General features: G+C 26.5%; 2 protein-coding genes across 2 annotated transcripts in view; both read left to right on the forward strand.

The window, feature by feature from the left end:
* LOC136075142 (NACHT, LRR and PYD domains-containing protein 3-like) overlaps positions 1-25,961 on the forward strand; it is a 67,500-nt gene extending 41,539 nt beyond the window's left edge. The window contains exons 3-5 of the mRNA XM_065787482.1: positions 2,651-2,692; positions 2,839-4,185; positions 25,326-25,961. Coding sequence (XP_065643554.1) covers positions 2,651-2,692; positions 2,839-4,185; positions 25,326-25,924 — 1,988 coding nt within the window. The 3' untranslated portion in view covers positions 25,925-25,961. The remainder of the gene's footprint in view (positions 1-2,650; positions 2,693-2,838; positions 4,186-25,325) is intronic.
* LOC136074989 (uncharacterized) lies at positions 8,489-10,734 on the forward strand. Its single transcript, XM_065787168.1, has 3 exons — positions 8,489-9,864; positions 10,023-10,275; positions 10,485-10,734. Exons 1-2 carry the CDS (start codon positions 8,489-8,491, stop codon positions 10,078-10,080), a joined length of 1,434 nt encoding a protein of 477 aa, XP_065643240.1. The 3' UTR covers positions 10,081-10,275; positions 10,485-10,734.
* Positions 25,962-26,413: the final 452 nt, after the last annotated feature.

Raw genomic sequence — 26,413 nt, forward strand, 5'->3', positions numbered from 1 at the left:
CAAAACTAAAAATAGAAAGAAAAATATATGTTTACAAAAATTATTTAATTAAATCTACAATCATGCAATTTACATAACGCAAAAGTGCCAACTTTAGTTATAATAAGACACCACTTCAATGAAATAAGGAGTTATTGTTTGTCTATTTTGCCTAGACAATGCGCTTAAGAGGGTGTGGGTTTTTTCAATAGCATAAAATTGCTTTATACAATAAATTTAAAATTAATGAAATTATTTTAATTTTTAAATTTAAATGAAGGCATTGCATATAAAATACTTGCCTGATGCTGTTTTCATTGTTGCTGCTGCATTTGTTTTTTTTTTGCAATTGTTGTCATTGTAGTTGTTATAGTTGTTGTTGTTGTTGTTGTTGTTGTTGTTGTTGTTGTTGCAAATTAGCAAAAGTAAATTATAATAAAAAGTTAAAAGTTAAATAAATGTATTAGTGATGTACCGATAGCACTTTTTTGGCCGATGCCGATACCGATGCCGATGGATGGGAAAAGGCCGATACCGATGAATTAACTAATTATTAAAATTTCGAAAATATAAAACCATACAACTTTAAATCGTGTAATCTTTTTCATGGAATCAGTACTGGTAAACAAATACTTGGACTCAAATTAGAGTCAAACCATTATTTTAGAAGATATTAGAAAAACTCAGTTAAAAAAATATACATTTTTTAGTTTTTTTTTACTATGAAAAGTAAACTTTCGAAAAATAAATACAATTTTACCCTTTTTATTTCATTTTTAAAAAGAAAATGGTACTATCATAAGCAGTATACTTAGAAGTCTTTATTAATTTAATAGTAATTTAGATATCTAAACAACAATCATACTTTGTTTAGATATCTAAACTATTTTTAGATAGTTAAGTTGTTTTTATTATTATTTTATTTTGTGATGTTCTATCCCCACCATGTCCCTGGTAGTACTGCGCATGTTTCTAAAATTGTTTTTCAACGCAGCGACCTTTATTGTCAAGGTTTGTGTTTCGGAATTATAAAGTTGAGAGATGGTTGTAACCAATTCTAAAGTAGCCTCCTCGATTGCAGTGGCCTTGGGGAGGTGAATTGAAATAAAACAAAAATAACAAATAAAAATATAGAAATATAGTAGGTTATACTTGAACACATATAGATAACAATGCTTAAATAGGTTACGTTCAAGTATAACAATAGAACAACACAAAATAAAGTTATTCTAAAAACAACACAATGGTAGTAAAGGTATAAGTACATTCAGCTGTTAAAGTAAAGCTTATAAACATCATCTTAAGAATAAATAGTATTGCCTGTAAACAAAGTCAAAAAAAAAAATTATCAAAAAAATTCTAAGTAATGCATAAAGTTTAGTTGATTTATTATTTAATTATCATAATGCAGGATGAAAATATAAAAATGCCATCGGTTGGAAAAAATGAAAATGAGGCCGATGCCGATACTGATACCGATTGTGCAAAAAGTGGCAGATTAAGCCGATGCCGATACCGATGTCGATTAATCGGTACATCACTAAAATGTATTGTTTAGAAGCAAAATGTTTATTGCGCTGATTTAAAACTATTTGATCTAATTAAAAAGAATTAGCTAATAAGTATATTGTTGATACAGGTTTGCTTGTGCTGCTTTGATTTGAGCTTTTAGCTTGAAACCTTTGATTTCAAAGTTTATAAATATTTTTATGTTGTTATCAATATGTTTGTTTATCTATTGATATGATAGATTTAATATTTTTGTCTTAAAAAATTTATTTTAAAAAACTAATAATAAAAATTATGATAACTTTTAATATAAAATAATGTTATAAAAAAAAGCTCCAAATATTTCAACTCTATGGACAATGTGTAGTCAATAAACAATTATGATGCACTTAGCAACCTATAAAATGGGCATTATTGTGATACCAAGAAATATCTAGCTTATTAACAGGCTAACAGACTGAAGAGGAAGGGGTTCCATTAATGAAAGCACAATAATAATAAAATAATTTTTAAACAGTTAAAGTTTTTTTTTCAAGGTTGCATAGATGCAGTGTTTTAACAGTGTTTTGTGAGTGTTACAATTCAAGACAATGTTTTTAAAATAGTTATATATGAAATAATAAATAATTTAAAATAGGTTATAGTACAACCCTAACAAAGATTATTATTGTTAAATTGATAAAAACAATATAGTAGCACAAAACGGCAATCACATGAAAAATCGTAAAAACTAGTTTTATAATGTGTTACATTATTTTTATCTTTTTGTTGTGTTAGTTGTGTAGAATTCCATTGAATTGTGTAAAATTCACTGGGTAGTAAAGCACTCAACAACGTTATCCTAACAACAGCCTCATTTGTTATGTTTTCTGTTTTAAAGATGTAATATTTAATCTTTATCAAGATTGAAAATTGCATGTTGCTTGTCTTTCTGTTTTAAAAGCATATGATAAATATAAGATTATATATATACATTCGAAAATAAATTATTCACTTTTTTTAATCTTTGATAGTGTGATGTTGAAGTATTTTAGTTTGAATTTAGTGTTTACAGTATTAACTTTATAGATTATGAATTTGTTAGATAAATCAAAAGATAACTATAATTAACCTTAAATAAAAACATTGTCAGATGTAAAGTTTTTGCATAACTATCATTTAGATTTTTCAAATGATATTGCTAGCAGAGTTCATGTCAAAAAAGGTAAAAAGAGTAGTTTGAAGTTATAACTTTAATTAATCTTAAATAAGTTTTTTAAAAGTTTAACTTCACATAACTACATTACATTTTAGTTTTGATTTAAATTCTTCAGAAATTGCTAGCATATTACAATGATGATTTATGTTTAGATAAATCAGAGATATGCAAAGCACTAAAAAATTATTATCTAAAAAATTATGGGAAAATAAATGAAGTTCAACCACTATTAAAAGAACATGCTAATGTTTATCTAATAGAAAAATTTGTTGATCTATGTATTGTTGATTCATATAATGCTCAAATGGATGTTGTTTGTAGCAATGAACGCAAGAAATTTCTTGAAAAGCAAATGAGTTATAAACCAATTCCATACAGTGACATATTTATGAAAGAAAAATCTGCAATATTAATATCTGGAATAGCTGGTATTGGGAAAACATGGTTGCTCAGAAAATGTTTGCTTGATTGGTCAAATGATTTAATTTGGAATAATGTTGAACTTGTTTTTTATTTGGAATGCAGGAAGCTTAATCAATATCAAAATATTTCCAATATTAATGAATTACTACATGTTTTCTATAAAGACATTTTAAATGATTTTAGTATTAGTAAGCACACTGCATTGTTAATAATTGATGGATTAGATGAATTTAGATATTTAAATGAATTATTAAATTCAAATTCAAGTTGTACCTATTCAATTGTTAGTGCTTTAGCAGAAATTCAAAATTATAAACATGTAGTTGCTGGTAGAGTTTATGCAATTGATAAATACCAAAAAATATATACAGATCATAGTGATAAGTTAACAATTCAAATAATGGGGTTTAACAAAAATGGAATTAAAAATTATGTAAAAAAACATGTTATAAGAGAAAAAAAAGTTGTTAAAACAACTTTAAAGGAGTCTCCAATTGCAAAAGTTATGGCATCTGTTCCATTTTATTTATCTTTAATGTGTAAAATTATTAGTGATTCAAGCAAAATATATACAACTTCTTTCTTAACGATGACAGAATTGTATGCAAATATTTTTTTATACTTTTTGCAAAAACATATTATCAAAAACAAGGGTTTGGTTTATGAAATGATGGGAAATGAAAGTAATAAGAAATATGTATTAAACATTTGTAGGATAGCTTTTGAATTGTTTATTGAAAATAAATTTATTTTTTCAAAAGAGGATGTTTCACTATTTATCAATGACTTTAATGAAGTTGATGAAAGTCTTTTTGGTTTTATTGAAAGGATTGAAACACATCTAGGCTATTGTTACCAATTTGCGCATTTGACAGTAATGGAGTTTTGTGCATCTGTATATGCATATAATTGTTTAAGTAGTGAAGAGATTATGGCCAATGAAAAGCTGGAGAGTTGTTTATCAATGATTTGTGGATTGACTTATAAAAGCCAAAATTGTTTATTACAGTTTCTTGTTAACCTGAATCCTTCAAAAAAGTCTAAAGAGGAGTCTTCACTTTTGTTTTCTATTTTGGGTTAGTAAGTATTTGTTTTAAGACTTTGTTGCATTTTTAGAAGTCGTTTTCAATGAATATACATATGTTCAAAAAATATAAAAAATTAAGAAATTTACAACTTATTTTATAAAAAGTCTTGTTTTATACAAAAATTTAATTTATTTTATAATAGTGTTTTTTTTTTAAAGAGAAATCTTATAGACATCAAAATGTTTTCATCATTAAAATATTTTTTTAATTATCAGGCTATTTTAAATTTTAAAATTAGGCTATTTTAAATTTTTAAAATTATTTGCTGTTTTATATCATTTCTTCTCTTCATGATTTTCTTTTTTATTTAGTATGTGTAACAATATTTAGCAACTTTTTTAGAGAAGTTTACATAAATATTTCAATGTTTTTTTTTCTGTTAAAGTTGCTTTGCAGAAATCTTCATATTTGTATATTTTTGCCTAAAAAGTATGTCTTAAAGTATGAAGCATAAAGTAAACCATAAATAAACGGTTTTTTAACTTGTTTTTTTCTTTTTGTAATATTTTATAACTATGCTGAAAAAATTAGAGCTAAAATAAAAAATTTTATTAAAACTAAATTTTTAACTATATTTTAAATGAAATAATATTAAAATTAATTAAAAATTAACCAATTTTTTTTAAAAAATTAAACTCCTTTTAAACAATTATCTAAAGTGTACATTTATTAATTTATCAAATTATGTATTTTGTTTTATGTAATATTGTTTAACTTTCTCTTCATAAAGATTTCCACAGATACTTACATAGGGGCCATGGTTTTCTTATTCTGAAGTATAAGATGTGAAAATCTTAAATAACAGTAATCTTAATCAGTTTCATTTATTTAACGCAATCATTTTCTTCACTCTCTTTATTACTTCAGGTTACACTATTATCACATTTATTAACTTGAATGTTTTGTGTCAATCTATTGAAATATTTGTAACTGGAAAAGTAGCACCTTGTTCTGTATATTTAAACCTTTATCACTAATATCACTAATAAACCACATTTTCTTTTATTTGAAAACTATCATCATAGCCACAGCTTTTTTTTTTTTTTTTTTTTTGTATGTTTTCCTTGTATTTTTACTTACCTTATTTCTCTTCTTTTTTCTTTACCTTTAAGTAAAATCTTCTACTTTAAGATCTTATCATCTTGAACTTACAGATTACACTTGTTTGTTTATTTTTTTACTGTCAACAACATAAAATTCTCCTTCATCGTTTCTTAATAGTTTCCTAATAATTCTTTTGCTATAAAACTCTGCAATTTCTTCTATTTTTTACTATTGATTTTCTCAGTGCTTAAGAGTCATTTTTTGTAAGAATCAGGCAGTCAATGGAAGTGACCTCCTCCAAATTGCTTGAATTTTTTATATATTGATCAGAATATAGAAAAAACCTGTTGGGGAAAAAAAAAATTTTCAAAAATGTTTCGTTCACTCGGAATCTGGGCTTAAATTTTTGAGATTTTTTTAAAAATTTTTAGAAATTTAGTTTTTGCCACCTTTGAACCCATTTTTTTGGCAAGGCAAAAAGTTGCACATAGCTTTTGTAGTTAATATCAGACGTAACCCAAAAGCTCTCTCCAAAAAATATAAAAAAGTTGCGTGACACTGTGCGGTTGGCTAATTATCATAGTTCAAAAGTACAAAATCAATCAGTTTTGTCAGTTTTTAATCGGAGTTAATTCTAGCGGCGAAGTGTTGCACACAATTTTTCTTTTAGGATTTGAAATTATCAAAGGTATTGAGTCTAAAAATGCAAAGAAAGTTATGTGATACCTAAGGCCTATTAATATATTAAGGCTTGAAATTGGAAAAAAATGTTTTAGTATACTTACAAAATGAACCATTACGGCAGAGGCGCTTAGTTTTGTAAAAATGTAAACATATCCAACTGTCAATACAAAAAGGTCCTAGCATAATAATAAAAAAATTCGTGTGATCTTTAGATATTAAGTTAAAAATAAAGGTACAAATTGTTAAAAATGATTAAGTACGAAGAGATATTTTTTTGGACACACAGATGAGGTTTTCGCTCACAATAAAATTTCTATCATCCAAAATTAGCATTTAGCATTACACAAAACATTGCACGTAATGTTAAGAAAAAATTTAAGCGTTTCTGACTATGATATAGAAATCATAACAATTGAAATAAATAATAATAAAAAACAATACATGATCAGAAGTGAATTATTTAAATTTACGTCATAACCAAATAACTTTTGGTGATCGAATGGAAGAAGAATTGCTGATATCACGATTGTGGAGAAACAAGTTAGTGGGCGGTTGTTTACTTTACCATACAAAATGTCTTAACTTTATTTTAACGATCTTTAAAATTTGCATAAATAGAGTAGATATTTTATCATTGCTATTGAGAAATAGGTACTGCATAAATAGAACTTGTTTTTAGTTGAGTATGAAACAAAACAAATATTTTTATGAAAACTGTTGTTGCTTTTCAAAAGGAAATTGTGGATCATTCAAAAAACATAAAATTATAAACAAAATGTTCTACATTCATCAGCTGGGAGATGTTGATGTTAAGAAACACCTCATCAACTTAAAGGTAATTATGTATTTTAAATTTACGCAGACTGTAATATAATTTTTATAATTACATACTTTATAACTTCTCTGCAATAAGATTTTGAGACAAAGTTCTTTAAACAAAAAAAAATAGCTCTTTTAATTAATTCCTCACTCTTTTAATAAATAATCACTAAATTAATCACACTCTTGCAATATTGTATTTTAATAATAACAACAATGTATTTCAAACTTGTAAACATTTTTCGTGAAGAGTCAGATTATAAACAATGCTTTAAATGACACACTTAATAATTGTTTAAAAAATTGTTTTTAGGTCATGCGATTAAACGATAATAATATTTGGGAAGAAAATGGACTTATTGCAAATAGACTTAAAAGAAATCTTGAAAAGGATGAACAAATATGTGCTTTTCACCAGTACACGTTTGGTATTGCATGGAGTCCTCCAAAAACATGCTTTCATCCTCACCATCTAAATATAAAAGGAAAAAAATCTCTCGCTTTAAGGGTGTCACCAATACATTTCGTCATACCAATGTCAAAGCGATACAATGAAGTATTTTCAGTTGGTGCAATGCTGTGTTTTACCCATTTAAAGCAAGAAACTGCTTTATCTAGAGTCAACGAAAACACCAATTTATGTACAGAAACACAAACACAACAAGAACAAACATATATGACACCTGCTACTCCAGATGAAGAATTTGATCCCGGTGAAATTAATGTTTCACAGGAGATTTTGGACGAATCTCTAAGAAGCCGTGAGAGTGTAACTGAGGTTCTTAATGCAAGTCCAATAAAATTAAGATTAAAAAGGAAGTTCGAATATCTGGAAGATACTACTAAAGATAAGTTAAAACGCAAGTATGTTCGCCTAGAAAACTTATTAAAGAAAAAATTTGCGGAAGCTGTTGCTCCTGGACAAGAGGAAATACTTATAGATTTTCTTAACAGTAAAAATGTTGATGAAATAAATAGCCCTCTCCCAATTGAAATTATTCGTGCTAAGAAAGTATATAAGCAAAGTGATTCCATGGGAAAGTTAGTTATCCTCTCATTATTAGACCATACCAAGTATACCAAAAAGTTTATAATGAACACATTTGAGTGTACCAAACATCGTATAGAAACAGCAAGAAAATGGCATGCATCTCATAAAGGGTTGGCATTTCCAGAGAAGAAAGTATTCGTCCGATCTAGTCTTGATCAAACAAAGTGTGAACATTTCTTAGACTTTATATTTACAAGCGGTATTTTGCATGATGATGCTTATGGAATAACCAAATTAAAATACGACAGCGGTGAAGAACAAAAGATAGTGCATGCAATACTGACGACAAAATATAGCCACGCTATCATGTTCTATCGAAAAAGTTGTAGTGAAAACAATTATATACCATTATCTGATTCAAGTTTGTGGAAAGTATTGCATGCAATAAAACCTTCAAGTCGAAAAAGCTTAGCTGGGTTAGATGATGTTACTGCTTCAGGCATGAATGGTTTTCAAACATTACAAAAATTGGCACAAAGATTTAGTTCTAAATCTCTCGAAGCTGCCCTTGAAAAAGGAAAAAGGTATTTGAAAACAAGTTATCAAACCAATGGTAGTGTCAATGACTCAAACATTTCTTCTCATAGCTCAAAACATGCCTAATCAGATCCATCTGAAAAAAATCTTCAATCCAACACAGAGATATCAGAAGTGGTATGTGCCGATTGCTATGATTTGTGCAAAGCTATCGAGATGATCAAAGAACTAACAATTCAAAATTCTGACGATGCTGATTCTATTTATGATTTGGAAATTGCTGTAAAGAATGTATTCAACTACATAAAACACCTGATGAGAGATTCTCAACAGAAAAAGGCAAAAATCGAAGCTTTTAAGCAATTAAACGATGAAACTGCTTTCTGGCTTAAAGATTTTTGTCAAAAAATTCTTCCGGTTCGATACAGAGAGGGCCAAAGAGAGTATTTTGGCAAGAAAGGAATGAGTTTACATGTGGATATATTCTTCATAAAAATAGCAGGAAAGTTATTCAAACGTGTTTACTTTACTTCAATGTATAGGTGTGATCAGGGAATAGGTGATGTTGTTTCGTTAGCCACTGCAGTTTTAGACCAATTCAGAATTGATCAACCGCATATCAAGAAAATGTTTACCAAATCTGATAATGCCGGCTGCTATCAGGGAAATCTTTCAGCTGAAGCAATCTACAATGTATGCAAAGAGAGAGATATAAAGTTGCTGAGATATGATTATAATGAACCCTGTTGTGGAAAAGATCAATGTGACAGGGAGAGTGCAGTTGTAAAGACAATTTTAAGGAGTTACGTTGACTCAGGTAATAATCTTTTGACTGCTGAAGATATACACAAGGCTATGCATTATAGTTTTGGCGCTAAAGATGCAAAAGTAGCAGCTGCTCAAATTAGCAATGATAAAACTGTAGTTACTGGACCAAAGATTAAGAACATTAGCAACTATCACTCATTTGAGTTTGGTGAGAAAAGTATGAAGATGTGGCGTTATTTCAATATCGGTGAGGGAATTGAACAAGAGTATGGAAATCTTAAAATTCAACCCTCGATTAAGTTGTTGTTGCCATATAGCAAAACAGATAATTCAATTAAGCGTAACAAGTCACTTAAGGAAAAACAGAAAAGAAGTGACAGGCAATTATATTCATTAAGATTTTGCACTGAAATGAATTGTACTTTATCATTTGAAAGCGATGCTGAGTTAGAAGAACACATGCTATCCGGTCTTCATACAGTTCCGAAATCATTAACATCATTGGATAAAGTTTGCAACTCGTTTGTTCATAAGATGAAAATTACTTCACAACTAAATATGCCAATTTCTTCATCCTCTAACAGTGCTTCCGTAAAAGACAAACCACATTGCATGAACATTTTTCTATTGCAAGGTTGGGCATTACCAGTTCGAAGTTCTTTTAGATTTTCAAATCAGCAGAAAGAACTGTTGTATAAATACTTTATTCGTGGAGAAGAATCAGGTAATAAAATGAGCCCTGAGCAGGTTCACATGCAGCTGAGGAGAGAACTTCCGCCTGATCAATATGTAACTAGCCAACAGATAAGATCTTTATTTTCAAGGTAGGCATTGTTGCTATCAAAACTTTTGCAAATTAGATTATGTTTCTGACTGTTAAATAGTTCTTTTACAAATATGAAATTAAAATTTAGGTGAAAGTTATAATTTTGTGTGTTTGTTTACATATGTTTAAAAATATGTACAATTGATATTGTTATAGATTTAGTAACCTGAAAAGAAAAGGTAAGCTGGTAGAACCGACAACAGAAAATAATTAAAATAGTCAGGTTAACGATAACAAAGAAGTTTATGGCGAAAATGATGACTTTAATCTGGCAGGAGACAATGAAGATGATAATAAATATGAGGAAGACATCGCCAATCTTGCAACAGAAATTTGTCTTGTATGGAAAGTGAATGATTGGGTTGCTGTTGCATATGAAAAACAATGGAATATTGGATATATTGTGGAGGTAATATTATTCAAAGTATATATTAGTTTCAAGTTTTTATTTTGTTTTACAAAACAGTGCTCTAAAATAAAAGGAATATAAATAAAATGTAAAAATAATTTCAGAATGACATTATATGAGACTTTACAACCTTTATTGAATGTAAGCAAAATTAAACAAATCATAAACTCTTTATTATATTATTTTAAATGTTGCGCTAATACTTTTAGGTATCTATAACTGGGATCAGAGTTAATTGTATGATTAACGGGCAAGAGAAGAATACTTTTCGATGGCCAGTTACTACCGAGGAGATAAATAACCAAACTGATAAAATTATCTGTTTAGTAAATGCTCCTTTTCTAATCAGTGGTTGTGGCGATTATTCATTATCCGAAGAAGACTATAATACAGTCATATCATTATTCTTAGAGAAACTTACTGCAGCAGAGTAGAAATTATGTGTGATGTGGTGGATAATGTGTGTAAATGACTCTATTAATAAATGAAAAACTAATTTTTAATGGAAAAACATTTAAATGTTTGATTTATGTTTTATTTAATTAGCAATATAGTTATCTTGATGTTAGATTTTTGTTCAGTTTTTAATTCATGTAATATCATGCGTGTGACAAAATCACACGAATTTTTTTTATTATTATGTTAGGACCTTTTTGTATTGACAGTTGGATATGTTTACATTTTTACAAAACTAAGCGCCTCTGCCGTAATGGTTCATTTTGTAAGTATACTAAAACATTTTTTTCCAATTTCAAGCCTTAATATATTAATAGGCCTTAGGTATCACATAACTTTCTTTGCATTTTTAGACTCAATACCTTTGATAATTTCAAATCCTAAAAGAAAAATTGTGTGCAACACTTCGCCGCTAGATTTAACTCTGATTAAAAGTTGACAAAACTGATTGATTTTGTACTTTTGAACAATGATAATTAGCCAACCGCACAGTGTCACGCAACTTTTTTATATTTTTTGGAGAGAGCTTTTGGGTTACGTCTGATATTAATTACAAAAGCTATGTGCAACTTTTTGCCTTGCCAAAAAAATGGGTTCAAAGGTGGCAAAAACTAAATTTCTAAAAATTTTTAAAAAAATCTCAAAAATTTAAGCCCAGATTCCGAGTGAACGAAACATTTTTGAAAATTTTTTTTTTCCCCAACAGTTTTTCTCTATATTCTGATCAATATATAAAAAATTCAAGCAATTTGGAGGAGGTCACTTCCACAGTTTCAGGAATTTGCCTGATTCTTAGAAAAAACGGCTCTTAATTAAAAAAACCAGTTTCTTTTCTTTTTGTCCAGTATTATCTTTTTCTACTTTATGTAGTTTTATGCTTTTTAAACTCTTTAGCTGGTACGGCGCTAATGTAAAAAATATAAATCAGTTTTTTTAATTATAAAATTTTCGAAATTATTCTTTAACTTTTTTTTTTTTTTCACTTTTTAACATTATTATATGTGTGTGTGACCAAGTATATCTGTGGTGCAATTATGTTCATGGAATTAATAACAATAATGAATAAAGCTTAAATCTAAGTAAATAAAAGTTTCAATTAAAAGGTAAGTCTGCTTTTGATTGAACATGATTTAAGTTTATATTTAAAATTGATAAGATTGACAGTTTTTTAGTGCTCACCAGTGGGTTTTTCTAAGCATCAAGTGAGCGTTTTAATTATAGAAGATGTAAAAATAAAAAAATTTAAAAATAGAAAAAAAAGGTAAAAAAATTTAAAAATCGTAAAGATAATAAAATTTATATAGATGTAAAGATACAAATGTAAAGATATAGATGATATAGATATAAATGTTATAGATATATATGATATAGATATTGATGTTTATATAGATATAAAGATATAGATGTAAAGATAAAAAAATTTAAAAAAATAAAAATAAAAAAGACGAAAAAAGTTAAATAGCTAGCGGTCTAACAAATATAGTATTACTAAAATTACTTGCATATGAGTCTAATGAAAAATTAATTTTAATAAATATTTATTTTTTATATTAATGATGAAAATATAATAATATTAGTTGTGATAATAATACAATAATGATTATATAATAGTTCATTTTCAATGATTTTTATCTCTTCTCAGTCTTTTTCTTATGTCATTCAACTCGAAAAGAGTGATATTTCAAGTCAACTGTAGATATTTTTATACTATGTAAAAAAGAAACTACGTAATAAAATAGGTAATAAAAAAAGTGGTACATCACACCAAAGTAAAATTCATACAATACATATAATCAATATATAGAGGCTTGGCAATCTAAAGTTTTTAACATTTTAAAACTGTTATTAGTTATATCAACACACAAGTTCGTTTAGAGTTATTGGGAAAAGAAAAAGCTATATTGACACAAATGTTAATAATATCAAACAAACAAAAAGAGAATGGCAGTTACAACATTTCTTGGCTTTTGTTTTAAAAAAAAATATCCTTGTTAAATTGATCTTTCAAAAAAATCAAATCAAATAAGTTTCTTATAAAACAGTAGAAAGCCTTCATTTTAACTTGTGATTTTTATGTAATCTTTTATCACACTAAGTTGTTTACAGGTTATTTTGAAAAAGTACAAAGGTGATATCTGAAAAGTTAATTATAACCAAGGCAAGCTAAAGTATGCTTTAACTTTAAATTTAATTCTAATCGATAAAAGTTTTTTTTTGTCGTTGTTATTGTTTTGATATTGGCAGACGCAGGATTTTCTGACGTTTTAGTAATAAGATTTCTGGCTTTGTAAAAACATATTTATGTCGGTTTATTCTTATATTAAATAAGGATGTTTTATAAAAAAATTGCCATGATCACGTTTATGAAACAAAAATTACCCCAAAAATAATTTGCAGCTCCAACCCTAAATGTGAAGGCAAATAGTTTATCAAATATTTTAATTTACTAATTTTATTTTACAATTTTATTTTTATACTGATTCTATATTTAAATTCATTGAGACAATGAATTTGAATTTAGAATTAGATAGTACCCAGCCAATGATTGACAGGTTATAAATTTTAGCTAATAATCTTTTAGTAATAAAAATTTATGGTTATGAAAAGTTTAAAACCTCCTGGAAGGCTGTAAAATAGTGCCCTGTCAATAGTTGACAGGGCACTATTTTACAGCCTTTTAAATTTTTATTAAATTAAGGTTTTAAATTATATCTAATAATCTTTTAGTTTTTAAAAGGTTATATTGAGGATATATATGAGTTATATTGTTTATATGATGTTGGAATATTCATATTTTGCATCTTTTGCGTCCACCTCTGTTGTTGTGCTACAGTTATTTTTTAACTTAAAATTTGTTGAAGTAATTACCAAAGAAATTTTGTACATATTTAAATTGCAATTTATTTTTCAAAATAAGTTTGATACGATTTTTCATTGTTTGAAGACGCAGTGATTTGTGTTTGCAGCAAGTGTCTAACTGTATCCATAATAACACAATAAACTAACAAGCAGCAAAGAAGCGTGAGTCAATACTTTGTGTTTGTTAAGTAAACTAGCTAGCCATATAGTTTCTGTTAAAGAGATTTAAGTCAGTACTTGTTTTTGTTACATTTGCTGTCTCTTTCCATTAAATATTTTGAAATATTTACTAATTGCAATAATGCAATTTGTTTCACGCACTACTTGTAAGTTTGTAAAAAACTTGCGCTAGATGAGTAATATTGAAATTCCTCGAACATCGCTGCAATACCAGTATTAAAGTTAGATTAAATTAATTTTCTGTGTTGGAATAATTTTATTTTTCTACAGTACAAAATCATTGTTTAAAAATACATTACAACTCCATAATTTATCTAAAATAAACATCTCGAAGATAAACAGCTCGAGCCGAATCAAAAAAAATTGTATGCTTATATAAAAAACTTTATAGCCAAAGACTTGCCAAAAAGCATCGGTTCTAATCCATATTCAATATTTAATTTTCATACATTTTACAGATCACGATTTTAAAATTTTTCAGATTGTTTTTATTATCTCTGAGCCTTTGAAAAAAAGTAAATAAATTATTGAATGTTTGTTTATTTTATTGAAAGCACTGTTATGTACCAAATACTATATTTAGGTCACTTAAAAGTTATGTAAAAATTCCCTGCAAGTTGTAATGCATCTAAAATAAGTGATCATAATGAAATATATTCTGAGATTTTAGTGATGCTTCATTATTTCTAATTTATCAGAAATTTTTAATGCATTAGAAACGCACCAGAAACTATTGCCAACTATAAAAAAATATTAAGAAAAATGTTACCAGCATGCATCTATAGGTACATTCAGGGCTTTCAGAGCGCATAAAAATTTGCGGGTTCCAAAAGCTATGTTTTTTTATAGTGCTTTTATAGTTACCTATTAAACGCGTTTCTCATACATAGCTATTTTCAAAATTCATTGCTATAAAGTTGCGAAAGTCATGGTCCTAATGGCTTATGCAGCGCCGGGGGTCATCTCATCAGATGAACGATCGTTCGCAAATTAAAATATATCATAAATTATTTCAGATCCACAATGCCTTTTGACCAACTACAAAATTTGATTGTATTAAGAAGCATCAAATTTTGTAAAATATAAAGATATATTGGACGTAATTGATTTAAAAAGGCGTCAGTAAATTAACAGAAAACGGCGTCAGTAAATTAACAGAAAAATCAATTTTTTATTAAATTAAGAGTTAATTTAATAAAAAATTGGATATTTAAGAAATATTCATTTTTTTTTTCAAATAAGAGAAAAAATTTTTTTTTGATGTCATAAAGTAGTTTTAACTGTGAACTTATTATTATTGCAAATGTTCATTATATTTGGTTCTTTAGTAACCAGCATTATAACACTAGAATGATTAAATTTAATGACAATAAAAAAAATCTTTGACATTTAAGTCGTTTATTTGGTAGTGGCATAAGTCACTTTTTCAAAAAAATCAAGTTACTGATAGCAATAATTACTATGTAACGGTATTTGTAGATTACTTGAATAACGAGGGTATATGTAACCCCTAGAAATATTGTAATTTAATATAAAGAAATTTATAGGGATAAGTTTACATACTATACCAGATGTTTCAACTTAATTAAATATGTAACGGTATCTCTTCATTTGTGAAATAATTTAAACCAATTGTGTTAAAAATTATTGAGATATTTTAGAAAAAAGTTTGCTAGTTAACGTTATAATGCACTGCTTGATTCTAAGGGTTTTAGGTTGAATTTCAAAAGAATCTGAAGAAAAACCTCATGTCTTTTGCATGAGGTTTTTCTTTAGATTCTATTAATATGTATATGAACAAGCGGAAATGTGTTAGAAATAAAATTGAAAGCATTCCTACTTAGTCCAAAATTGATACTTTCCGAAATTCAGAAAAAAGTGCTTAAAAAGCAATATTATTTGTATTATTTTAGCTATCTCTCATTAAAAAAATCATAGAAACCCTCATGAAAATCCATTATCTTTGTCTTCAAAATGTGTTTAATTTAATATATAATAATACCTATAATGATTTGATGACTTTTAGACTTATGTGCAACTAGAATTAGCATTTTTGGGTCCGTTATATACATTACCTGTTTCTAAGTAAATTAAAATTAAATCAAAAACCTTTTTTTTTAATTAAATAATATAATCATATATATATATATATATATATATATATATATATATATATATATATATATATATATATATATATATATATATATATATATATATATATATATATGTATATATAAATGTATTATGGTGGAGTGAATTTTTTTTCTCAAAATGAAAAACCCGTGTAGTGCCAAAAGATGCCTTTTGAGGTATCTAGATACTAAATAAAATTTGAAACAATTCCAACTTGATCTTGAGGTTCCTTTTTGCATTTTTTAATTGAGTCATTATTGAAAACTATAATTATATCCTAAAATTCAAAAATAGCTTAAGATCGTGTCAAATCATGTTCGCGCATGTCCTAAATATGCAATAAAACAACTCAAATCACTAACATCTCTCATGTTCTAGTTAGTACACATCCGCTGTTGTTCGTGATTAGAGCATTTTTCATAATATTGCCTGAAAAATAAGAAATGCCAAAAACACATAAAGAATCCTTTTGTGAAGAGTTTGGTGTAGCCAAGGAATTTGAAGGCAATGTTCTTCCTACAAACTCTGATGTTATGAAATATTATTTGTGGTGTAGGTTATTGTTAAAGGATAATGCAAATGGGAAAGATCCGAGTGTGAGTGACATTTTACGAGTTATACTGTTAGAATTGAAAAGTATTTGGCAAAAAGCATCCATTCCAATTATTTCTGATCAAAGAATTTTAAGCTTGATTGCAAGCCTCAATGAAAAATATAAGGGTATAAAAAAGAACATAAAAAAGTCTCAAGTGAAAGGGATAGCATTTAGAGAGCTCAGTGAAAATACTCTGTTTGATATATCAGCCTACAAGTGTAGAAACTTTGCCGATTGTCAGTGTGAAAAAAAAGTGCCTTAACGGGAGAGAGATTTTCTCATGGACCAAAGAACAACTCGAAAGATGGCAATTGGTAATATTGATAAAAAAACTAGCCAAATTCTTCAGAAGAATTTAGCAAGAAAAGCCAAAGAAACGTCTAGGTTATCAAAATTTGTGGATAGAAGCAAAATAAGAAGAGAACGGAAGAAAAGAAGAACAGAACTCAGGGAACATTCAGAAAAAGAATCTCTGAAGTTCAAGGACTTTATTTTGATGGGAGGAAGGATAAGACAATTAAACAAGAGAAAAAAGGCATAAAATATTACAAAAAAACTGTTGCAGAAGAATATATTGTCTTAGTTTCTGAGCCAGGTTCCAAATATCTAGGTCATGTAGCACCAACGTCTGGAAGTGCTACAAATATCACAATGAGTATCAGGACATTCTTAGAGGATTCTAATACAAATTACAATGTGGATGAGTTAAAGGCGGTTGGGTGCGATGGTACTGTCATAAATACAGGTTCAAAAAATGGTGTTATCAGGCAACTAGAAATGTTTACAGCTCGCCCACTACAATGGCATATATGTTTACTACACACTAATGAGCTACTTCTCCGCCACTTAATGCAACACCTTGATGGAAAAACCAATGATCCTAGAGGATTCTTGGGTGCAATTGGCAAAATGCTAGAAAGTTGTGAGAAGTTATCCATTGTCCCATTTAAACCAATTGAAGTGGAATTGCCAAATATTGATCCAAATGAATTGAGTACTGACCAAAACTATCTCTTTGATATATGTAATGGAATTTCGAGTGGTAATATATCACCATCATTGTCTTTGAGGGATCCAGGGAGGATGTCACATTCACGATGGTTAACAACTGCTAACAGAATTCTCAGGTTATATGTAGCTATAATCGAACCATCAATGGAGTTAAAAAATTAAGTTAAATATGTGATCAAAGTATACTCTTCTAGCTGGTTTGAGATAAAAATGAAATCTACCTGTAAGGATGGATCAAAACATTTCTTTGGATTGATCAAGAAGTCTCGTTACTTGTCTGACAAACTTAAGAATATTGTGGATCCAGTATTACAAAGAAATGCATATTTTGGCCACCCTGAAAATATTCTGTTAGCAATGTTAGCTGATGAACTGGAAACACATTCGGGAATTAGGTTTAAGACGGATTCTCAAATGTAGGGCAAATAACAATCAGAACTCTATTCGAGTGTTCAAAGTTCCAAAACTGAACTTTAATGCTAAAGACTACATTGATTTGAATGATTGGCAGTTGGTTGATATAACTGAGCCTCCCATTACTAAACATATTTCCACTGAGGATTTAAAAAATATGATTATAAATGTTCCTGACAAGATTAACATTTTAAAGTTTCCTTGTCACACTCAGGCGATTGAAAGATGCATTAAGCTGGTGACAGAAGCTTCTTCAGTTTGTGGCAACGAAGCAAGGGATGAACTCATTCGAGCTAAACTTGCATCTCGATATGACTTACCAAAATTTGAAACAAAAAAACAGTTTATAAATGTATTGAAGTAACCCTTAGTACTACAAAAATATGTATAAAATGTTCTAAATATAAGGTTTGTATTAGTTAGCAACAGTTTTTTTTATTAATTTGATACCTATCCCAATTTACTATGAGAGGAACCTCAAGATATTATTCTATCGAATTTAAATTTCACACAGTTAAATGAATAAGTTAAACAAAAGGCATACTTTCCACCCCCAGGACAAATAAAAAACAATTTTTTTTTTTTTACATATAGAATCACTCCACCCTAATATATATATATATATATATATATATATATATATATATATATATATATATATATATATATATATATATATATATATATATATATATATTATATAAATAAGTTAAAAAATTTGAATTTAGTTAATTTAAATTATCATAGAGCTGTAGGTAGAAGCAACTTTTTTAAGCTTCAATCCATGGTTTTTGTTAGTCTCTGCGACAGCATAGTACCTCAATGTTTTTGTTAAATTTTTATGTTCAGCCTCAGATGATTGCTCTGAAAAAAGTCCAAGAGCTCTCTGACTACTATTGAGATAATCTACAAGGTGGTATTTAATAATATGGAACATCCAACCAAGTGACAAAGTTTTGTCGAACACATCTTTACAATAGTATTCTAAATATTCAGCAGATTCAATAAACTGTGAGATATCTTTACTGTATGAAGGTTTTAGCATCATGCCAAAACAACTTTTTGCAACTGATATATATAAATAAATAAAATAATATATATATATATATATATATATATATATATATATATATATATATATATATATATTTATATATATATATATATATATATATATAATTGTTACCTTTTCTAAACTTCTGCCGGGTTTCAACGCAGGATTAACTGAATTGATGTTACCAGCATCATTTCATCTAATAATTTGAGAACTTTACCACAGTTGGTTCCATCCAATCTGCCACCATTATAACCATGCCACATTACAGTATTTTTTTCCAAAAAGGATTTCAGGCCCTCATTAACTAAAAGAATGTCAACAACTTTTGTCACAACATGCTCATACATGTGAAGTTCCAGAGGAGGGATGGTATCAAGAATAAATTTTCTTCCTCTTCTTCCTCAAGCAAACATGAGTTAATAACATTAAATAATAATTGCATAGTCTTATAAGGATATCCTGCATCTTGGTACAGATAGTAATCTGAACTTAAGGAGGCAAAAGTTCTCAAGTCATCTGATGAGCTTATTGTGCCAGTACAGTAACAACAATCATGTTTTCCACCATGACTCTGTACTAAATTATTTTTTTATTCTGAGATTTAATGTTTTAATACTTACTTGTAAAAATTAATAAAATTAAGCAAAATCTCTTACTGATATGCCAAGAAGTATGTTTATGAGCTTAAGATCAGAAGCCACAAAAAATTTGAGCTGATTTAAATTAATTAATTAAGTAAGCATTCCAAGATTATGGTTATTTTTCTTGACATTACGTGCCTAAGCCAGAATTGTCAACTTGTTCACTCCTGAGTCTTTCTTGTTTCTATTTTGCTCCTCTTACTTTGTTTCATTGAAAATATTCATTAAAATCTGAAAATTAATCACAATTGAATAATAATTCTAAATTTATTTCTTTTGTTTGAGTAATATAAAGTAGGTTAAGTTACTAACTCTAACAATGGCTTTTATAGGATCTAATCCACATAGAGAGCAGATTTTTTGAACAAGTCTGGTGAGATCTTTAATGTATATAACATCTTTCAACACAGAGTTTTAAAGTTCATCTTCCTTTCCATATAAAAAAAAATTTTTGTTGTAACTGTATCTAGAGCATGAGACCGCTTCCTAACCGTAGCAATTGAATTCCTTTCAACACCTAATTGTGAAATACCTTACTGTAAATAATGTGATATATTAAATATTCTAGATTTTTTGAAAAAAAAAAAATTAATGTACTGCCATTTAAATTATGTCATAAAATATTTAGACTCCTAAACGACCAAGATCTTTTCGTAAATCTCTAAGAATATCACAAACAACATTTTTAGACAGATCATGATTTTTCTTGATATCAAATATTGTATCAGTAGAGACTATTTTTTTTTGAGCTTTGGTTTTAGTACTACATGTAGGAGTAATCCTCCTAAAAATAGAATAAAATATTGCAGCAAGTCATTATAAATAAATAAGAAAATGAATATAAATCTACCAGATTTATATTCATTTTCTTATTTATTATCAAATATCTATCTGTATTTTTAGTGAAATATTTCAGAAAAATTTTCTAAATATAATAAAATATAATAACCTTTTTTGCATAGAGAGCATTTTTGCAACGGCACAAAGTCCAGTGGGAAATGCATTTATATCAAAACTGAATCCTTCATGTACATAGTCTCAAACAAGTGCCCTCAATGATAGCGTACTGCAAAGAGAGTGGTTGTCTGTTTTGTTACAGTAACAAAAACAAACTGAATCTCCGGACTCATTATAATTTTTTTTCCTTAAAAAATAAGCTGTTTGATATGTAAATTTATCTACTTTTATTGTTTTTTAAAATAAATGTTTGTTAATTTAAAATGTTATAAAAAGTAGTTAAAACTTTTACAAAATAAAATTAAAAAAGTTTTAAAATTTTTTACAATATTTCGAAACAAGTCATCAACCGCTTTAATAGCTCTATTAGCGAAACTAATTAAGGTATTACTATATATTAAGTTAACCACATTTTGAAGACAAAAAAAGTGAAATGTCACGTGGCTTTCTATGATTTTTAAAATAAAAGTAAGCTTAAATAATAAAATTGATATTGTTTTTTAAACACTAATTTCTGGATTTCAGAAAATACCAATTTTGGGCTAAGAAGGAACGCTTTCGATTTTATTTTCAACACATTCCAGCTCCTACATATACATATTAATAGAATTTGAAGAAAAACCTCATGTCTTTTGAAATTCAACCTTAAACCCCTAGAATCAATATAGAATGTATATATATATATATTTATAATGTGTAATGTGTAAATAACAGTGATATATATATATATATATATATATATATATATATATATATATATATATATATATATATATATATAATTGTTAAATTTGATTAAAATGGCTGCGTATAAACATTTTGTTTTAAATATATTTCGATGTAATTATATATTTATTTACACAATATTTCGCTGACCTTTTGCGGTCAGCATCATCAGGTGTAATAAAAAACGTTACAAAATTGTTACAAAACTACATAAATCAAACCGTCAAAAAAGAAGACATTACAGGCGTAAATTAAAAATAGTTTTTATTAAATGGTATAATGGCGTCAGTTTAAAAATTTTTTGAACTAAGTAAATGGTCTCCAAGTTCTCTTGTTTTTATTCATTTTATTTTCACCTTTCAATTTTCTATTCTTTTTTGAAGAAGATTTTTTGTTTGCTTTTCGTATCTTCATGTTTTTTGTTTTTTTCTTCGTTTTTTTGTGATTCTCTTTGCCGTAAAGAGCAGTAATAAAATCTTTTAAAATCATATTCTTGTTATACGATATTTATAATTGTTAAATTTGATTAAAACGGCTGCGTATAAACATTTTGTTTTAAATATATTTCGATGTAATTTTTATATATATATATATATATATATATATATATTTATATAACGTTTAAATAACAATGATAAAAAGCAGGTTGTATGATAAAAAAAAGTTTTTTTTTGATTTTATCTTTTCGCTTTAACAACCAGCTATCATATTTCAAAATCAGTTGCGATAGTTACGAAATCATTCTTTTACGCGATGCGTTTGTTTTTAATTTTCATTATTTTTTTCGAATTTTTTAAAAGATTTTTCGAAGTTCGATGATCAAGATTTAAATTTAAAAAATCTCACTTTTCGATTTTTTTCTTAAAAACCTTTACGTTATCATTTTGATATCATTGTTTATTAAAATTCACATTTGTAACAAAACTTTTAAAATTTCGTAAGTAGACTTCAGTTTTATACTCAATTATTTGTTTTCATTTAAGAAAGTTTATGTTTTGAAACTAAATTTGGTAAAAAAAAAATTATTAATTTGATATATTATATATTTTATAAAAATACAAGAAAAGATACTAAAAACATATACATTTAATAAATTATTATTAATATTATTTCAATTTCAAGATATAAGCTCATTCTATTCTAAGATTGTAACCGACTTTATTTTGAATTGTTTCATTCAATTTAATAAAGGTATAAAATATTTCTACAACATTTTGTAAATCGACAGTTCGTTCAACTTTTTTACTTCTAATTTTTTAATTTTTTTTAAATACTTTTAAAATTAAATACCTCTAAAACTAACGGTTTTAATTCTAACTGTGACACTATAGTTAATAGTAGCTTTTTTTTTTGTTTTCAGCGTAAGTTAAATTTTCCCTTTAAATTTGTGTTCATTTGGCCACATCTAAAGAGAAATATTAATTTTATAAAATGATCGTAAAAGTAAAACTTTTCTTAAAAATGAATGATACATGAATTATAACTTTTGTTTTTTAGAACAAAATTTTATTTATCTTTTTAACAAACATGCATTTAGTGTTCGGCAAAATCAAATATACGTCAAACCTTTAAAGATTTGAATTTGAACTGTTCTTTGAGGGGATAGATTTGAATTTGATTTGACAAATATCTGGAGGATTTGGATTTGATTTTCAAATATTCACTTTGTTCTCAATTTTTGCGTTTGAAAAAAAACGCCAAATTTTACAGGCCCGCAAACATATATATCACTTTATTCCGGGGTCTTTGCAGTGGTTTCCGGAATGGCGGTCGCCTTTCAATAACGGAAAAAAAAAAAAAAAAAAAAAGAGTTTTTAATTAAAGTTTGTTAATATTAAAGAGAAAGTAAAGAGCATAGAGAAAGAAAAAAAGAAAAGAAATGTAAACAAAGTACAAGATTAAAAGAAAAAACGTAGAAAAAAATATATGTAAAAATCAAAAGAAAAAATTGCAAATATAATTTAACCACAATAAAAATGGAAAAAGTAAAACAATAACGAATCGAAAAACATTCATTGAAAGAAACAATCATTCGAAAAAAGAAAATAATAAAAAAATATAATAATGGCTTGCTTGAAAGCAAAGAATTTTTTTTTTTAATTTTATTAATTTTCTGTGCGTTTTTGTATATTGTCTTGTATGTTTGTCTATTGTTTGTATTTTCCGTCGTGTATTCAAATTCAAATTTATTTTAATATTCGTTATTCTTATTTTCATAAATTATTTTTCATTATAATAGTTGCTATATGTCATTGTTTACTTTTACGTTTTATCAGTTTTAACTGTTTGTAACTGTCTAACTTTGTTTATGTAGCTATTGTATTTATAAAGACAAGTGACTTATATATAATTATTATTATTGTTATCATTGTCCTGGACCCAAGATTTGGTATTGAATATTACAAAAATGATAAGGGCGCAAACAGCGAGTCGTATACAAAGATTATGGACACAGTCAATTGTGAATATCAAATCAATTATGCCCCAAGCAATGGTACAACTGCTACAAGCATTCAAAACGTTTCAAAATATACCCCGTTCAAATCGCGTGTTTCATCAAACCCATGTAATGAGTTTGAAAACTATTGTAATGATACAAGTAAGATAGATGGCGGCAATAATAGCAACATATTACTTTGGTGGAAATCTCGATCTGACAAATATCCAAACCTATCCAGAACGGCCAGTGATTACCTGGCCATTCCTGCTACATCTGTATCATCAGAAAGGCTCTTCTCATTAGGAAAAAATCTTATTACTGACAAAAGAAATCTTCTCTCTGCAGATACCATTCAAGCTTGCCAGTGCTTGAAGTCTTGGTTGGATTAAAAAGAATAAAAGAAGCTGTAATGTGTGAGAAATATTAACAAATGCTGCAATATGAGTAAAATTTATAGATTCAGATAACTAAAATTAATAAATGAAATAAGTTAAATAACGTTCAAATATACATCAAATCTTGGAAAGATTTGAATTTGATCTAAATTCAAAATAGGAAGATTTGAATTTGGCCATTTCAAACATTTGACGCATATTTGATCAAACTATTTGAATTTGTGCCGAACACTACATGCATTCAATGAAATTTATAAAAAGTTTTAAATTTAATGAAATATATTTTTGTTTATTTTCAGCTACGTTAGTTGCTTTTTTTTATATTTTAGCATTTATATATTTTTAAGCCTTATTCAGGAAACGCCAATTTCATCACAAACTTTAATTTATAAATTTTATAAAAATATATAAATCTTTTTTTATTGAATTTCTTCAACGTTTCCAATCGACGTAGAAATCGAATCATCAAATATTTGAACCCTCACTCTTTGACGTATTTTATATTTATTTAAAGAATTTATTTCAAAAAAGATTGTCGAATGAGATTTTCGATTGTAAATTCTAAATTTAGACAAGTTCATTAGAAATTTGGTTTATAAAAACACTGATTTCTTTTCAAATTAAACGCGTTTTCTTTTTATCTTCTTATATAAAAAAATGATGAGATTTGTTTCGAATGACAACAAATAAATAATTGTTTCTAGCTTAAATAAATTATTAATCTGTTTAATGTTGTTTTAAGTAAAATATATATTATATATGTATATTATATGTTGTTATGAATTATAATTATAACAACATTTATAATAAAATTTAATAATATAAAAATTATGTTCAAGTTAATAAAATTAGTATATTTTTTATAATTTTTATTAAGGAATTTTTTTGTTAAAAAGTTTTATTAACTTTTTTATATAATTTCATAATTTAATGTTAATATGATTTATATAATTTCATAATTTAATGTGTTTATGCTAATAATATTAAATGTAAATATTATGTATTTATTATTAATAAAAAACTGTATTCAATTTTTTATTTAATTGGAGTTATTATAAATATCATTATAAGTATATATAAAAAGAATAATATAATATATATAATATCACAATTTTGATTATTATTTTAATTATTGTTAGTTTTTTTTGTTTATAGTTTTATTTAACATTTAATTTTTCTTTAGATCGTCTATCTAAAAGTATTTATCTTGTAATATTTTCCAATTTATTCTACGAATGTTTTTATGAAAGTCAATCGTCATTTACTGATGAAATAAAATCAATTGTTGATAAAGTTTCTGGTGGTTGGAGGATTTCGATTGACGATGGAAAAACTTCTTACGCAACTTCTTGCGCTATTTATTTCGTAAATTATTACAGAAAATCTGGAAGAAAGTTATTGTGGTTAACTGTTGATAAAAATATTTTAAGTGATGAAGAAAAAAAACTTTTAATTCGATGTTCAACTAATGCTGCCCGTGTCTACTTTTATCGTCCAATTAACTTTGAAGGATGGAAACCGAAAGATAAGATTGAACTGTTGAGTATAAACATCTCACATTATTTAATAACAAAAAAAGATTTTGAAGAAAACTTTCTTCCTTGGATTAATCTTTGTGAAGGATTAAAACTTAAACTTCACGACGACATTGATTTCATTAAAGACTTTTGTAAATGGATTCGTTGTTCGAACATCAAGAAGTTTAAGATCAAGTACCGTGGAAAAGATTTTCGTAACCTCGATGAATTAACTTTTAACACGAAAAAATGTTTAATATTTTAAATATATAAAATAAAAACAATATTTAATAAGTATTTAATAAAATATTTAATGTATTTTTTTATAACTAAATATGCTTTAAAATATACATTTTAAATTAAATATATTAGAATTAAAACTAAAAAGTTTAAATCTTTTTTTTTTAAATAAAATATAATTTATTCGTTTTAAAATATATTAATAAATATAATTATAACATAAACTATTAAATATATAATTTTAGTTGTTGTACATAATTTTTTATAATTCTTTTATCCATTAATAATAATATTAAATTATAAATAATATTAGATATATATAATTATCTTAGTGTAAATATTTAGGTATATAATTTTTTTAATTCTTTTTTTTAATGTTATTACTTTTTTTTAATAATTACGTCATGAAATTTTATAATTTTTATTACAATATTAATAAATTTATTCTTTTATAAATAGTTTCTTTGCAATATTAAAATTAGATTAATATATATAGTATTACATTAATTATTAA

This window comes from Hydra vulgaris, chromosome 01, assembly GCF_038396675.1.
Source record: "Hydra vulgaris chromosome 01, alternate assembly HydraT2T_AEP".
NCBI lineage: Eukaryota > Metazoa > Cnidaria > Hydrozoa > Anthoathecata > Hydridae > Hydra > Hydra vulgaris.

What these genes read in the sequence shown, in the direction of transcription:
- LOC136074989 (XM_065787168.1), top strand. Translation starts at nt 8,489, where the DNA reads ATGATCAAAGAACTAACAATTCAAAATTCTGACGATGCTGATTCTATT. An exon ending in ATAAGATCTTTATTTTCAAG is followed by an intron (nt 9,865 to 10,022) that starts GTAGGCATTGTT and finishes ATATTGTTATAG; the next exon opens with ATTTAGTAACCTGAAAAGAA.